The sequence below is a fragment of the Glandiceps talaboti genome, chromosome 12 (assembly GCF_964340395.1).
Source record: "Glandiceps talaboti chromosome 12, keGlaTala1.1, whole genome shotgun sequence".
Lineage (NCBI taxonomy): Eukaryota > Metazoa > Hemichordata > Enteropneusta > Spengelidae > Glandiceps > Glandiceps talaboti.
In genome coordinates, this window is record NC_135560.1 from 19,058,731 (window position 1) to 19,078,084 (window position 19,354).

The 19,354-nt window shown below is 35.3% G+C and overlaps 1 protein-coding gene across 1 annotated transcript in view; it reads right to left on the reverse strand.

The window, feature by feature from the left end:
* Positions 1-19,354, reverse strand: part of LOC144443062 (small conductance calcium-activated potassium channel protein 2-like) — an 84,344-nt gene that overhangs the window by 35,647 nt on the left and 29,343 nt on the right. Inside the window, exons 3-4 of the mRNA XM_078132435.1 lie at positions 16,965-18,243; positions 16,130-16,225 (exon numbers count right to left, since the gene is read on the reverse strand). Of these exons, the coding sequence (XP_077988561.1) occupies positions 16,130-16,225; positions 16,965-17,756 (888 nt within the window). The 5' untranslated portion in view covers positions 17,757-18,243. The remainder of the gene's footprint in view (positions 1-16,129; positions 16,226-16,964; positions 18,244-19,354) is intronic.

A 19,354-nucleotide genomic window follows, 5' to 3' on the forward strand; every position in this document is an offset into this window, starting at 1 on the left:
AATTGTGCAAGCTTGTATTTAATGGACTTGTCAAGTTCTTTCAGGGATCACATGTCAGTGACCTCGATCACGGTACTCTGTGATGTTTGATCAACTCAGAATTCACAAAAAATGTCAATTTATTCAATATTAATGAACAGCTCGCGCAATAATATCTAATCTCGTATAATAACACGTCCCAGTTGGATCCATGGAGTAGAGAATTGTGTCATACAAAAGCCAGCGGAGTTCATTTAATGTCCAGGAAAGACAACGTTCCTGAGTCGAATTAATGGTTGACTACCATCCTAGTTTTGTGTTGATTAAAACCAAAACAAAGAATTTTAAAAGTACGTTTTAAATAATCGGATTCATACTGTAAAACGGTGTACGGTACGATGTAATAGCAACTTGTCCTAATCGTTCGTAAAGTTATATATAATACATACAGTGATGGATACATTGATATAAGTTTACACGTATGACACCCACACGGCAGACTCTGCACACACTAAAAAAAAACCTCATAAGTGCACACTTGAAATGTCATCTCCAATCCCACTTAGAAAAATGAAAATAATTCCGTATTAGTATTTTCATAAGTGATGTCATGATGTGGTTGTACGTTTGAAGTATTAGTAATGTGCAGCAGTTAGCAAACCGCAAACAAGAATTCTAACCTTGGAACACATAACTCTCTGAATGACCTGATAATATGTGATCATGTGTTGCCGCATTAATTTGTGTTTGGCGTTGGTGTTAAATTCAGTACTACCAGTAAAAGTGAGCACAATTTCCCCCTCTTAATCTTCAACCCATGTCGCGGCGCGTGCGTAGAAATCACGTGACACATAGGCCGCATGCAGGTAAAACATAAAACACAAGGTTCACTACATGAATCTCAGGAGCAAGATACCGCATCGTGTACCTGGTTAAAAAAAAGCCAAGAAAAGTTCATATTCAAGCAAGTCACTTCTATATGAAGGGTCGACGGATTGACTACTTACTTAAACGAGGAAAAGCAGTTAGGATATTAATAACCAACGCAACAACCGTCATGTTTTTACAATTATTTTAGGTCTAAATCATATTGATGTGGAGCACGATCGATCTCGGTTCATTCACCGTGAATAAGTTACAATATCACGTAATTTGGTATGCTGGTCGATTTGGTCGACATTAACCAGTTGTTCATATATGGGGATTACATGTAAAATGTGCTCTTCATTTAACGCATGCATTGAATCACGACTACTATTACAACGTCTATATAAATCTTTCAGTCTTGGCTAAGTTAATTTAAAAGAAGATGGTGGCCACTGACTTTAACTTGATACCATTTCTCACGTATTTCCCTGTTTTTCCCTGACGTGAGCCTTATAAGCTCAAAAACTTGGAGACTGCAGTAGTCTTTTATATCACTACCATCTCGTATTTCTAACATCCTTATTTACTAGATCGTTTTAATCATTACGTGATCCTCACAACATCTGTCAAATTAAAGTCGATAGCAAGAGTCAGTGACATCAAACAGTTGTCTATGTCGTTCTCAATGTCGTTCTATGTTGTACGCGTTGTCATCTCACTGTCACCTCTGCCCATCATGTTGCTGGATGCTGTTCTTGCATAGCAGTTGCTAGATGACGTTGGTAGTTGTGGTTGTCATTTGAACGGGTGAATGCCACTCAGACGAACCACGTGATGGTCACGTGATAGTTCTATTTACCATGGCGTCAAAATCGTGAAGCCTGGGCTTATCGCGATCTCGTTTATGAACAAACGTAAATGTCATACTGATCGCATATCTGTCCCAATCGGCCATATATGTCAAAATATTAGCTTCCTACACTAACAGCGAGTTGGGGTGACAATTTCCAGGGTCTTGTCATCCCTAATAACTTCCGGAAATGTCAACTTTAAAAGTCCTATGGGAAAATGAAAATTGACATGAATATTAAGTATATCCTTGGCAATATTCATCTTGAAAATGTCTAGCAAGGCAACACAGGCCCCATGAGTTGAAGAGGTGACAGCGTAATCCACAGAATACAGAATTGGAATTGTGAATGATATCACTGGGACATTTCAATGCAAAGCTTCGATGACCTCAAGACCTGAGATAACAATGTATATAATGCGATGTATGAATTACATAAATGTCTCATTTTGAGTCTATATTTTGTTTTCATCGTCTGATTTGTTTATTGAACTAATTAAGGATATGTTGTCTATCGTGTGAAGGTGTCACATGTATACATTCTCCACAGCATTCTGCCTATCTTCATACATTACTATATATCCAGGGGTAGAGTAGGCGTGATGTATAACTTTAAGTAACAATCTTACAGTACATGTTTAAGAGCATCAATGTAAATGAGTCTGACATTATTTTACACGGCTTTACTTTTATAGTGACATTCAACATGGTTATATTGTTCCTTGTCACATACTTATTTGTGGAGATGGTTGTAAAAACGCGTTCCACAAGTTCAGGGACTTGACCTTGTTCATCCCCTGACTTCAAAATAAATGATGTTTTCAGAAATATATACCCTTGAACTAAACTAATTTAATTAAAAATAATTTCGCGACATGTTTGTTCGTTGTGGAACACAAATTTAAAGTAGAAGAGTCGGGTAAAAAGAGAAATACGTACTATTTATTTCTCAATCAGCATAGATGTACATGTACTATAAAGGACATATGTTTGCCCTACAACTATCTTTGTTCATGTAAATCCACCATAGTGTAAGTACAGTGTTATGTGGGAGTTGGATCTAATATTCTTGCAATAATTTTTCAAGGATTCCCGGACGCTCACTTTTTCAGTACGAAGGTTGGAGCACATCCACCTTTTTATACACTTACGACAACATTTAATGACTGACTTTCGCGCCAAGCCGGGGTAAACTTCGGGAGTAAACTTGAACATGTATTGCGTCATCTGTCGTCAACTAAACCATCTTTTGTTAATTTAAATAACTTATTACTTATTAAGTTTAATGGTATTACGTGTAAAAATGTACATATAGATTCTAATTTACAATTTTATATTAAACGAGTTCTTACATTTTGTAAAGATAGCCTCTAGTTTGATAATTACATTATGGTGATGTAAACACATACCGCAACGTCAGCGATAACAACAGAAGCACCCCAAATTAATGGGGAAATGCCGAAGAATATTCAATAATGTATCACCATTGTAATTGGTGGATATCCATATCAGATTAAGATATATATATATATATATATATATATATATATATATATATATATATATATATATATATATATATATATATATATATATATATATATACTATATACTATATATGCAGATATATTATATATAATATAGATGATTTATATACAGATACATATATCTAAATTATTTACTACATATATGTATGGTATATATGTAATGTATAAATAGATACATACTATCAAGATATATACATATACATATACACACACACACACACACACACATATATATATATATATATATATATATATATATATATATATATATATATATATATATATATATATATATATATATATATATATATATATATATATATATATATATATATATATATATATATATATATATATGCGTGTGTATGTGTCTGCTAAGGCAATGACATTTGATATATTTTTCTCTGGCTTTTCAACCCTTAATAGAATGCAATAGATATGTGACCAATGCTGAGCTTTCGGGTCAGTAACGGTATGTTAAATGGGTAGGTAGTCATCGATACCTGGATAATGCGTTGCAGTACGTTAAAAGTCAAATTAGCACGCACAAGATGGCCACTACACAGGTTGACATCACCAACCTGCAGTGTATATTGAAATCAACATCATACTGCCATGCATATTTTAGTGCAACGCATCCGCCCCTCCAGATATGGAGATGTCTTGTAAGCCTATTAGAATGCTGCTACGGGTATCAACAACAATACGTGTTACTGTTACGACGTTGTAAATTATCAAAATGTGTACGAGATGCTTAAAAAAGTGGCTGGTCTAAACCAGATTGCCCCCATATCCGTATTTATATTATCAGCCACTTTCCAAAATCAACATAATCATCTCCCCATTCCTGCCATTCTACGTCAAGAATACATTTAGAATGATGGACGTTTCGGGCGTGTAGCTTAAGGTTACATTTTTTCATTTAATTTTATTAAATTAAGGATACACTATACGTACTTCAGAGTATAACGGGTACACTGGTATGCAAACTATGCACACATTTACGACCGCAAATTTATCCCGAAAGTGATACTGATCTTTACCAAATATGATATTGACCTAAATGATATGCTAATGTAATGTACAATGTACGTATGCAAATTAAGTGAATTTCTAAAATTAGTGAATCGTCCATGAATTTACATATCAAATCATTACGAAGCCTGGCAAAGCACATATTTTACAAACAAAAAGTTACCTTATTGAAAAATTCAAACAATTGCATAAATACGTTTACGAGTACGGTTGAAAGTATACGACGGTTCGGTTGAAAATGTTTAACTTGGTCACAATGTATGTTAAATAGAAAAAGGTTAACTTGATAAAAACATTTGTATGTGTCGAATACAAGTACGTACGTAGTCTAAAATATCAACTTTTTGAGATGGAATATTATTTACAAAAAGCGATCTTAGTTAGCAAAAAAATTTTGCCGCATACGTCCACTAAGTGCAATACTATAGTCAAGATTTGCCTACATATCGATTCATGTATTGTGACGACAATAACTAATAAGTGTCATAACTTGTATTATAAAATTTCCCATTACGTCAGAAAATAATCTAATAACATATATCAAAAGCCTAGAAAAGGTGTGATGTAACATTCTCTTTAACATGTATACCAACAATCTCATTTGCAAATACGTTTTGAGGAAGAGAAATTAGATTGGCGGAAAACTCTGTAATTTTCCTTACTGCACTAATCAAGTTTTGTTTTAAAGTTCAGCAACCTCACATATCGATTTGTCAGAAGAGTGGGTGACATCCCTTAAATAGGAGTTTGGTTCAATTCAGAAGTCAAGCTCTCCTATTGGTTTGTTATACAGTTAAAGTAAGGCTTTTGTTGTGTTGTGTAAAGTTCCTGAGATATACAATGTAAGTGTTATGTTATACGTTACTCACACACAAATCAAGACACACCTAGATATTCATATGCCTAAAACGGCGACTTCAACAATTTGTCAAAATGCTATTCTTAACATAATTTGAAATCTCATAAAGTTGAACTGACTGAATAACAAGCATCAGAAGAAGGTAGTTCAAAGGAGTAGGACAAATTTAAATGCAAATACAGGGAATCTAACCCTACCTAAGATGTCCCTGCCGACACTCACTTTTGCAAATAAAATGTCGCTAGATAAACTGCGGCAATTGCATATTTTGCAAAATCGATGGAATCGTTTGTGATTAGCATGATGTCTAAATCAAGTGCTCCCCTTCTCATGAGCCAACTCCCTCATGTATTTCGCGGTGTCGACTGTTTTACTCCCTTCTCATGAGCAAACTCCCCAAGGTATCACGTGGTGACGAGTGTTTTACCGCTGCCGTAAAGGGGTCTGCTATTTTTACGACGATAATGTCTCCATTCAGTGAATGCAATCGTAATGTGATAGTATATCAGCAGTTTTAGATGGTCTTACCATATGTTGTAACAGGATTGCTGTTTTAAGGGTGATGATATTAAAAGACAGAATGATTTGACAAAGTTATTACATTCATATGTTATGACACTGCGATGTTTTTTGTTGTTCTGCATCCGTGCACACGATGGCTTGTAGAACAACTCCTATGGGAATGTTATTGCTTTGAAGTTGATGCAGTAAATTTATAGTACATGTTTATTGAGCTCTTTCACACCGTCCATCTTTTGATATTTTTGCTGGATATCCACAGCTTGAATTTCAGGATTGACTGTGGCTTTGGGTGAAGGGTTATTACCCTAACGTAAAATCACACATTCTAATCAGAACCCAAAATACACGGTAAAGAAACATAACACATTCCATTCAGAAGCCAACATACAGAGCAAAATAACATAACACATTATAATAAGAAGTCAACATACACAGGAAAGTAACAACACATTCTAATCAGAACCCAACATACATACATACATACATACATACATACATACATACATACATACATACATACATACATACATACATACATACATACACTAATACACTAATACACACTAAAATAGACACACAGGCACAAATATTGGTGATTGTATATCACTTTCACTTCAAATGTTACTGATACTCCATATTTGTCAAATGTAAACGTGTGTGTGTGTGTGTGTGTATGTGTGTGCGTGTATGTGTGCGTGTGCGTGGGCGTATACGTATATACATATACATATAACTCAAACAAAAATATAAGACTTAAAAATGTCACTGAGTAAAAAGGTTGAAAAGTATCTTATATCAAGAAATTCTTGCACGGACAGCAGTAATTTTGCGCGATTTTCCCCCATCAGAATGTAGGTTAGCGAGAGGCATGTACCGAGGGCCAACATTCCATAGAATTGGCGAACCTGTTCCAACCCGACCCAAGTGCTACAATAAGACCCTAGACGATTAAATGTTGACAAATACCATTCAGTTTAAGAACAGCTGTGACTCAACAAAAAATACTTCAAAAAGATGTGAGGGGAGAACATCACACGTCCCCAAATGTCACTGGTCTTGTTAATCATCGTCGACCTGATTCGAATTTCTTTTGTGTGTTTATTTTTATTTCAATATTGTCAAAACTTGTCAAATATCAATAGCAGAAATGATAAAAAATAACATGAATAAATTATAAATAATACCATCTTGCTGTTTTAAATTAGCTCCAAAACAAAATAAATCTTCTCAGCCAGGTTGAAAATGGTTTAATTAAATTGTTACTAGTGTAACGTTGAACAGGTGTTCCCTGGCACGTTTCCTTCCTTAATTTCCTACAGTTGAAATTTGCATGTGTATTTGTATGTGTCCTTTTATTTATATTTTCATTTATTTATGACTTCATTTTCTATATACAAGTCCCTTCTTTACAAGTAACACGCGTTTATATCAAGCCTGGCATGAACATCTATTCACTGAATGACTCGCTTGACAAAATCTGTATTTCCTTGGATGCAGTCATACCGTTAATTTAGAAAATTATAATCGAATAATTAAATTAAACGATTTATATCAAGCCTATTTCCTTTGATTACATGCATCTATACAAGAAAAAGTCGAAGTACACAGCAAAGAACTCTCACACACCGGCGACTTATTTCTAATAGTCTGGCGTGATGATAAAGCCTGCATGCCGTAAAAGTATATTCAATTTTGTGATCTCTTTATACCAACATTTTGACTTTATGAACCTGGAATTTGTCTGACAAGTTTGAACTACTGACAGCCTATTCTCTGCTGAATTATATACATGTGGAGTTACTGATATAATGTGTCTGGTTCATATTCAGTTGTAGTCACATTGAGAACATCTTTACAATTTAATCCACCTCCTTGACTTTTTCAACCCACTAATATAATTATGTTTTGAATATTTTGTGTACGTTCTGGCCAGATGCCTTTCATAGAATCCATGCAAAATATTTGTATGGAGTCGTTGCGTATGAGTCGTCTTCTTCATGGATGTATACAAGTTGTGCTCATTTGGTCGTGTCCTTCTCTTATATTAGACCCCATTTACAACATCGCAATTTCTCTGTACTATTTCACGCAAACCACTGAGCTGTTATTTCCTCCGCAACACTGTGAAATAACCTCTTGACGGTTACACATGTAAATGATACCTGACCCGACCAGAACTATTCTCGTCAACGTCTAGGACGATACCGTAGAATTAAAAGATGCTGTGGTTTACAACGATGTCTGTACTAGTCATCTTACGTATCTCTTTGCGTGCCTTATACATTTTATACATCTTGTATATCTTCTCGAGTACACGTACCCTTTCCTAACCTATTCATACTAATTGTTAACTCCCAAATACCATGTCTTCCCAGTCCCATTGCGTCATTCTTCTGTTATCTTTTTTTATCTGCTTTGTCTTCATACTACTATATCTCACTACGTCCCTGTACAGTTCTTGTTCATTTTTAATATCTAATTCTGTCAGCTTCTCTTTCCTTTCCACTTTATGCATGGACATGTCACTCCGTGTATGTTTGTCACCAAATGATATACGGACAAAATGATTAAAAGATGGGGTTCAATGCTTTTCTTTAATTAATATAATGTAGCGAGATGAATGGTTAATGAGCTAAGGTTGATTACTCTGCTAGATTACATTCGTCTAGTATATGTAATTTATGTCTTGCTTACCTCGACTCACATTACACGTGCACATTTAGAGTTCCTTCCTATTAATAAACACCTACATAGATGTCACTTACTGACGTACCCATGGGAATGAACTGTGATTCGCTATAACTGCCCTTTTGGATGACGTAACCTGACCTGATCTGACCTGACCCGACCAGAACTATTCTTGTCAATCGTACATGCAGTTAGAATATATTTTGGGCACATGCGGGCAGATAAAGATGTGCAGTTCATGTCTGGATCTGATATCAGTTGCGTTATTGACCTATGAAGCAGCCCAGGTTGACTATTCAAGTGTCAAGCCTTTCTTTCTAACAAAGTACACGCATTGATGATAAACTACACACTGCTAAGTATAAATTCCACGAATGAATAAACGAAAAATCTCGTAAACATCAGTTATAGTTAGCTGGATAACTACTAGATACATCACGCAGCTTGCCGCGAAAAATATGATTTACACTGCGCCCCGTTGGTGGTTATGTCTTCATTATGTGTAGCTTGCGGCATTTTGTCATAATTTTAGCTGAAAGTAAAACATTGCTGATATACTATCCACCATGGCTGGTAAAGAATAAACAATACACTTCCATGGCATAAACAGAGTACTACAAAGTTGACAGACTGTGATAAATTCAACAGATTCATAGTTTGCAAACTCAACTAGTTAGGTCTGCTGTATTTCACCATTGGTATCAAGTTAATCTGTGGTATCTGGGAGGTTCGTCTACTCTATGAAATACTTCGCTTTCTACATTTCCATTAGTTTAGTTGCTACACATATGCTCTGATGCTATAGACAGGCAATTGAATTCGGTAATGGATTCTTTCAATTTGTGCACAGATTCTAAGTCAATCCGATATAGAAGGAGCGCCATTCTTCTATTATTCATCTAGGCCAACATTCCTGTTCATGCAATGCGAAATGATGTCGCTAATTTCAATACTCAAATAGCTCCACGGGACGCATAAAATTTCAAAAAATGTAAGCTTATGTTGTTTTGGGATTGAAATCACGAGCTAGAAACAGCTGAGCTTTAGACGCCAACTGATTGTGGTGAGTACTGTGTTCGTTACACTCACATGCTACATGTTATCAAACTCGATAGAGAGTGAAAATAACACATATTCCAATAAATCATAAATTGTGTGGAAGCAGCGTGATGGTATGTCGTCTGATGGAAAAACCAACAGCAAACATCATCGCTACAGTTTCCATTCAAATGTTTAGAATGACATTCCCGTGAAAAGAATTTAGACAATATTTCAATTACACTTCGATATTATTAACCCAGCCACGTCTCCAAGCATTATGCAAATCATTTAATCGATGTTGAGGTCTTACAAATATGCAAATTAGCTAATTAATATGAAGGTCACCAGTTGTCACTTAGTCTCCGACAATCTACTTTCAAAAAGTGTTTATGGCAATTGACGACGGTCATGCCATGAAAGCATATGGCTGCGATATCTAACGATTACTATTCTTTTTACTATATCAGAGTTGTCGGTCTGATTTATCGGATTTACCGCTGCTGAGATAAGTGCAAATAACTCCTTTAAGTTTGATAATCCTCAAATAGCGAGGAAAGGTCGCCATATATATATATATATATATATATATATATATATATATATATATATATATATATATATATATATATATATATATATATATATATATATATATATATATACATACATACATACATACATACATACATACATACATACATACATACATACATACATACATACATACATACATACATACATACATACATACATACATACATACATACATACATACATACATACATACATACATACATACATACATACATACATACATACATACATACATACATACATACATACATACATACTCACATGCATACTCACATGCATATACATATATACATACATACACACGATTATTTTCATTTAATATGGCATTTGTCACTATTTATTTTACTTTGCTCCTAAGTTTTATGTTTTAGGAGCATTTTGCTCCCAAATTCAAAATTCAGGAGCAAATTGGTCATAAAATACTTTGTTTAAAGAGTTCACTTCTTAGACTGTACGTATACATGCATTCAAACATATATACATAAATACACACCCACACCTACCCAACTCCCTACAAACATATTAAGATATATCTAGTGTGTATGTATTTGTGTTGTACAGATATCGTATCGTACCATTAACATCTTGTTCGTCAAATTATTATCGTTATTTTTCTATCTACTTTTAAACTAAAATATTCATTATATGTCGATTGGAATGTTTTACAATTGAGAAATGTAATAGGAAATTTGTAAATATTTAGATACATTGACGTATATCTTCAGTTCATGTCAACCACTCAAAATACTCTCTGAACTTCGTAACATATTTGTCATAATATGGGGGAGCGTGCAGAAAACTCCCAGAATAATTATGAGAATATCTGAAGATTTAGAACTAGGCGGGGGAGGGTAGGTGGTTTAAAACTAAAATTGGGGTGGGGGTAGGTGGTTTTAAGACTAGCGGTGGGGGGGGGGTGGTAGCTGGCTTTTTGACTTGGGTTAGATCATTTTATCTCCATTTTGTTTTTATAGTTATCTATTTTTTTATTTCCTTTACACATCTACTTTAAAGTGAGACACGACAATAGTGGATTTGACGTGTTTTAGACATGACGAACGTGTACGAAATTCCACCCTCGTCCTTTGTAGGGTTTTGCTACCGGATGTGGAGTGAAGGACATGGTACGGTCGATGTCCACACATATATTGTGACAGATACTCAACGTAATATTTTGCAAACATGAATATACAGTTATGAAATTCGGTTAATGAATAATAAAAGCCCCACCAAGGCAAAACGAATGACAACAATAATAGTGTGAGAAACTAATAACCATGAAGACAAAATGTTCAAGGTTACTAAGTTATGGCCTTGTTAATTTCCCACGATCACTGTCATTACTTCACAAAAATAATGACGTTATCATATGCAGTAGTAGTAGCAGTAGTGTAACAGTCATAGTGTAACTGTATATAGTCGCTGTTACAGAGTTAATAATAATAACAACAACAGTAGCAACAACAGTAGTAAGACTCGTAGTAGTAGTATTAGTATTATTATTATTATTAGTAGTAGTAGTAGTAGTAGTAGTAGTAGTAGTAGTAGTAGTAGTAGTAGTAGTAGTGGTGGTGGTGGTGGTGGTGGTGGTGGTGGTAGTGGTGGTGGTGGTGGTGGTGGTGGTGGTAATGGCGGTGGTAGCTGCATCACTGTAGTAGTCGCCATAGTAGTGATACCACTGTAGTAATATGGGTGGTCATTGTTTAGTATTGAGAGTTGTTACTTCTCGTCAAACACTCATCGGCCCTCAAATCGCTGTTTTGAAATGAGGGAACAAAAGCGTGTCCTCCATAAGTCCGGAGTGTTTATATTTAAGTCCGTGTCATATCTGTTTCGTCTCCTTCTTCTTCCACTCAAACCAGATCTTGCCTCATATGACTTATTGAATGATTGATCGAGGTGGCTAGGTTATCACTAGTCATTTATTAAAACGAAGACAAAATGGTTATCATTCATGCGTCACTTATCACGTATAAGTATGCAAATCAGTATACATTTCCTTGTCAAATATCATTATGTCACATACAGTTTTTATATGAGTAATACTTTTCTAATCTACGTTTCATTATTTCACTTCAGTACATGACATATACATTTAATGTAAACATTGTTTTCGGGAAAGATTTGCGTAAACGTTATTTTTTTGGAGCGTAAAATTCGATAAGGATTCAAGAAAGGGTTTATTTAAATGGTAAGTCTTAAATATTTTTCTATCGAAGTAAAAATACGGTCAAAACACGACTTTTTTTTTTACACAAATAATTATGATTATATATTGGTATGTTTACGATGAACAGACACTTACTAATACAAGCTACACACTTCCCAAGGTCGTCTCGCTGGATTTGTTTTCATATTCGACAACATATTACATAACAGATAGAACTGCATATCAATTTGTTATCAATTTATGAATCTGTTTCCGTTACTTCTACGTTACATGGAAAATGTTTTCTGAATGCTGCTAAATTGACTTTAAAATGTATGTATGTAAGTGTTGACAGTATAAGGAGATAATAAACTGCACTTCTACTGCAAAATAGAAGAATGTTTCACTGTGTAATGTAAAGAAAAAAGACTTCCGTTTACTAACTTTTGTAAAGAAATCTATCTCTGACTGTAAGATTAAAAATGTACTCTAATCATTTAGTGATAGTCAACCTTCGAGCTGTAAAGTAAACTGAGTATCCATTTCTAGAAGAAGCAATATATTGTCAACATTTCATGACAAATGGTATAATTTTGATTTTTAGCTTTCAGTAGTGTGTTTTTTCTCTCTGGCATTTTGTGTACTGGGAACTGTTTTTGTTTTATGTGCAACATTGCTTTTGAACTTGCAATAAAAACACTTTTTTTAAAGGACTTTCGATAGGAAACTAATTTGTCAACTGAGAATTACTGACCACAACCTTACGATTGAAAAGGGGAGATACTGAAGACCCAAAACGGCAGAAAATGCAGGAAATGCAGAAATTGTGATATAAATACGATTGAAGATGACATATACTTTTGTTATCGATTGTCGTTTTATAGACAAAGAGATACAATTTTTTTCCTTGTATGTCCATGTTGAACTGAGACTTTCAGACGATGAATAGCAATACAAAATTCAACTATATCATGAGTCCAATTTTGCACATATGGTGCTTATAAGTTATATATCAGACAGGCTACACCTCAGAAACACTTAGAAATCTGTTTTTGAAATAAATGCTCACGTATTTGCTTCTGATTTGTAACTTATTTCTGTTTTGTGTAGTGTACAAGTAGCTTATTTGCTGTCCATTTTTGTTTTTGTTTTGTTTTGTGTATGTTGCCCTTTTCAAGAATTGGTCAATAAATATGAATGAATGAATGAATGCATGCATGCATGCATGCATGCATGCTGCATGTATGTATGTATGTATGTATGTATGTATGTATGTATGCATGTATGTATGTATGTATGTATGTATGTATGTATGTATGTATGTATGTATGCATGCATGTATGTATGTATGTATCTATGTATGTATGTACATACGTACGTACGTATGTATGTATGTATGTATGTATGTATGCATGTATGTATGTATGTATGTATATGTGTATGTGTGTATGCATGTATGCGTGTATGTGTGTGACAGTGTATGTATATATGCATGTATGTATGTATATAAATATATGTATGTATGTGTGTATATGTATGTATGTATGTATGTATGTATGTATGTATGTATGTATGTATGTATGTATGTATGTATGTGTGTGTATGTATGTATGTACATACGTACGTACGTACGTATGTATGTATGTATGTATGTATGTATGTATGTATGTATGTATGTATGTATGTATGTATGTATGAATGTATGTATGTATGTATGTGTGTGTGTATGTATGTATGTATGTATGTATGTATGTGTGTACTTCCGTACGTACTTAGTAAGTACGTGTGTATAAATGTATTATATGTCTTGATGGATGGTGGATGGATGAATGCTTTGCTGTTCTTGTATATTTGAAATATTCCACGTAAATATATTTATATATTGACAGCTTTGACAGTGTATACTCGTTTGGTGACAATACATGATGTTAAACTTAGAATTGCCTTAACATGACGGGCCTCAAATCGTCATTTTTACCCCCATACCAGCTGTCAATAAACATCTGTTCCCAAGATTCCGTGCGATCCAGAGTTGGGTTGTTGCTTACGTCATATGTTCGCTATAAAAAGTAACAACGGCTGACAACTTAATTTATAACACTTCCGAACAAATACGACAGTCCTCACAAAATAAACAAAATCGTTAAATTTGCATTTGCATGACAATTTCGGCTTGACCTGGGATGGCCTTTAGGTGACATTCTTGTGAATATTGGTACTGTCATGTAAAAGGAATGGTCGTCCGTACCAACCTCTCGTCCGACTTAAGTACCGACGAGTTAAATGGCCCGAGTGTCTATGCTTACACTGTGACAGTCATTCAAATATGACCCATATTGTACACGGCCCCTGAAGATTTATATCATACACATATACTTGCACTTCAAACGTTGACAGCCGATCAGTTGTTTGTCCATTCTCTCCTAATATGCCCTGTCTTGTATGTTTGTTTTGTTCATTACACACTTATATCATTCATTGCAAGGTTAAGTTGCACTCATTTCATAAACAGTTCTGTGTTGTCAGTCTTTACTAACTAGTACTTTACTTGATGAAAGAGACTTTACATCTATGATCTACACGGCCGATATCAAACGCTTGCAGACTGACTTTCACGCTGACATATTATTAATGTACAAATAATCATTTTAAAGTTACTGCTTCCGTATTCAATCATACAGTTATGTGTTGTCTTTGGTCGGCATGTCACAAGACAACTACTCAAACCATTCCGCTATCTCGTCTAAAATAATTGCTTGTCATTTCAAACAGATTAAAACCATGCTCAAAATGCTTAAAAACCCAGTACATTAAACTCACAGGGGAAAAAAAGCCGGTACCCGCTAGCGCTAGGAAGACAAACCATAAAACTTCCCCTCTTTGTTTCTTGTACATTGATGATGATGACGATATGGCTAATCATTTCCATAGATTAAAGAGACCTTCTTGCTTCATGTATTATTAAACATGTTATCTACCGAGCACTGACGGTTTCAGTATACAGTACATAATACACATTATTTTGGACAGACAAAATATAATATGCCCACGTCGACTGTGTTGTATGTGTGTATCAAGACTCGGGGCCCCTTCAGGGGGAAATGCAACCAACCATAATTTACCGAGTATAAGTGCAATATGCATGAAAAATATAGCATTCATTCGTATAGAATGAAACGTCGTTTCACTCACAATAATAGTATTGCTAATGGTCGGGATATCTAAAAGGACAAATAATGACGTCATCATGCATACGACAAAGGTGTCTAGTCACCGTTCACACGAAAGTCCTGTACAGACCGAGGACGAACGCTCGTCACGTTGTAAGTGACGTACATTATATATGATGAAGATATATATATATATATATATATATATATATATATATATATATATATATATATATATATATATATATATATATATATATATTAACGTTACGGAATATGTTCATGATGACCAATATACCACAACGCCTATTTATGGGTAATTAAAATAGTTTTATATGCCCGTGACAGTAGAGGGTTTGTCGTTAGGTACGTTGTGGCTGTTGTGATAAAATGGCCATGCTGCAACCGGTAAATATTCAAAGTATCAATAAAGACGCGTATAGCGACAGCTAAACCTAATGCTGGCTAGATATCGGATGAACACTCGCTGTTTTATTGTGCGTTGAGTGAGACCTGCTACGTTGTTTGTGCCATTAGGAATTGCTACTAAAAATAGACCTGTTCCGTTCATTTCGAGTAGGCAAATGGAGCCGATTGTTCCCTGTCATACTCGCTGCTATAAAATCACATTGCGTAACCACTGAATGCACTTAATTGCTATGTTGGCAATGAAGAAGAAATGGGAAAACAATGACTTGGCGAGTGTATTGTTGTCTGGTATTTCAATATACAGAATAGTAATACGGGGGAATGTATTCGCTATCACAATGGACATACAAACTGTGTGACGAAGCAACATAATTGTTATCATATATCAAAAGAACGTACCTGAATTTCACGTGCATGATACGCAACCACCAACCCAAGTAGTACGATAGAAGACAAACTTATTAAAGACTTCAGCGCCATTGAATAAACCGATTCCTGTCAAAAATAAATGAAAATTCAAGGAAAACGGAGCGATTTGAAAAAACAACATGCCTGTCGTATAAAACATGGATGATACATTAAAAATATTATTTTACGATAATAGTTCTAACATTCGTATTCAAAGGGAGGAGGAACATGAAGGGAAAATATTTGAGTTGCATAAAATTGATCAGAATAAAACATTTGAATATTTATAAATTACGGAACACACGAGCAGCTGGCTGCACCTTCGTGCATCGTTCATACCGCGATGTCTACCTTTAATAGGAAAATCCCCATTGAGGTTGTTATCAATCATAAAGTGAATACAAAAATCATTTGATGACAATTGCCTTTCTAGCACAGTTAAAGTGCATTGTGAGATTTGAATCCGTCACCTGAAAGTGATATACGCGACATAGATAGCTTTCACATAGCGTACATTATTTTTACGTCTTAAATTATGTACTGTATTAAAAGGACACTGAGTGACCTCAACGGCATACATCTTTCATTTGGTTTGTTCTGTTCACTTACCGTAGAGCGACGTTTAAATTCCTTTGTTATTATGGATTCACTAATCCATTGATTGTTACAACTGACTGGTAAACATAATAACAGAACAGTTGATCGTCTACTGTTGGTATTATTTACACAACAATAATATCGACCTGTTGAACCCTAGTGTGTCATCAAGGCTATAATACGCCATGACAGTGAATTTGACAAATGGACCGAGTATACAAGCACCTACCTTGGAATATATATAAAATGATAACTCCGTCTCTACAATCATCACAACAATTCCGAACATTCCAATAATAAGCGCGTAATCACTAAGCCTTTTCCTTTTTTCAAATAATGTTCTACGCAGACCGAGTCTATAACTAACATGGTGATTATTTGTTTTTGATCTGCGCCTCTGCTGCTCCGTTACACTTTTCGTCGTATCATCTGAATGGTTTGAATTTTGTGGAGGAAGATGGGGAACGTGATGGTGGTGATGATGAAGATGGTGTTGTTGTTGTTGCTGTTGTTGTTGTTGGTGTTGTTGTTGTTGTTGTTGCTGCTGCTGCTGTTGCGAATCCTTGGAGTCGTTATCTTTCATATCAGTTTGATTAGGTCCACTGAACGATCGCTCTGGAGTACGTAAGTGTCGAAATCTTGCAATAGCTCCGTTAACTAGGACGGAATCACGCGCTATCTCGGCAAACCTGTTAGGTCTCTCATTGTGTGCAGTCGTAGATAGATTAGGAACACTTAAGCTTTCACCTTCGTAACTATCAGAGGGTTCAAGTTTGACACCAACTCCCTGACTTGGTTTGAACCTGAGTGCTGGTATTATAACATCGCGGTGGTCACATGTACATTTGGCTTGCAGTTCCAACGCCTCAGCTGCGCCATAGTTTACACCGGAGTTCATTTTGCTTTCTATGGTCGTGGACGACCCTCCGCTTCGCTCCGTACAATCAGCTTGCCTAATGAGGTCTTCTGTGGAATCGATACGTTGATCCTCATTGGCCGGCCCGACCACAACAATGGACATGATTGGTTAACAGACTTGTCAATTATCTAGCCTCGTTCTGGCTGTTCTGATTTGCATGCATTGGTATGTATTCATTTCACCTTCCTCGATAATCTGTTTGGCATCCTTATGCCGACATTTCCACTCATGCTAGTCATCTGATGGGTTTTATCGAACGACAATTCACACTAAAGATATCTTGGCTTGTCGCGTTAAGATTTATTCATCATTTATTTGAAATGAAATAACCTTTCATGAACATGGATGGATGCACATTTTGGAGAGCGAGTTTGTTATTAAACAAGGCGTGAGATGTGCATAAATAATCTGTACACGGATTTGTCCCACGGATTTTTCCCTTATACTGTTTTGAAAGCCAAAGTGAAGAAATATAATATTTGTTATCTTCAATGACAAAGAACTTTCATCCTGAGATGTTTCTTTCCTCGACGTAATTTAAGAGTTCCCAACTCGTCCATTTGCAGAGTGTTATTGCTGTGGTTACTATCTGGAAATAAAATAAATAAACACGGGGTAATGATTGCATCTAGAAAGGCTATTCCCAAGAATCTTCAAGATTGTTTGCTCGTGCATATTTCAATGAAAAATAAATTAAATTTCCAAGAAATCGGCCTCAGAGCTGCATATGTGTGTCTGTTGAATTTTAAAAACGTGTCATGATACTGGGGTAAAGTTCCCTAGCCACAAGACAAGGAACAGATTCCCTAGCCTGTCTGTGTTTTACTTGTCTGTGGTTTTACACATACCAAGATACATCAGCATATTGTCATGTGATAAGGAAAAACATGGAACGAGAAATTAACTGTGTAACTGTTCGTACAAGTTAAAAATTAATGTTGTCATGACTCTTAAATTTGATACGCAAGTACGTTGGGGTATTTATGTGTGAGCGTGTTTAAGGTAACAATGTGTTACGTTACTCCTAATGTCGTCATCGCAGTACATATCAAATATGAACGAAAGTAATTTCAATTCTGAGTTCGTTCAGGCGGAAATATTTTGCATTATTCGATCAATTCTGTAAACTTATCAATTCGGTAGATTCTGCATAGGTCACATAGCTATCGATCACCAATTACTTAAATGTAAACGACCTCCATTGACACGGACAGCCTAGCCTATATGGTTTGTGTGCCCCTAATTTGGTGAAGGGTCACGCAGCTTGAATGACAACATTCAACACAAAGGGCGATGAGAGGAATGCTTTAAATGAGAGTCGTGACCCAAGCTTGCCTTTGATAGGAGACTCTCCCAATCAAACATGTCAACTGTATACAGTTGCAGACATGTATATTTACTTGTAAATTTAAAACGTAGATCTGAGTATGTAAAGTTTATCACACGTATTTAATTCCAGTGTCAACTGTTATTTGTTCAATGCATATAGTAACTCCTTGAAAACCTATACGAAATGTTGAATGCGATTTGGGATATGTGTGAAAAGTTTACAAACTAGTGATTAACATTACCGCTAAAAAAAACTAACGCAGTACACACTTTCGAGGTGATAGTACATCCCGGCGTCTATGCTTATTTCCTGAATACAAGGGGATATCAAATCTTAAAAGGGTATCAGAAACGACAGACTATTGCATATG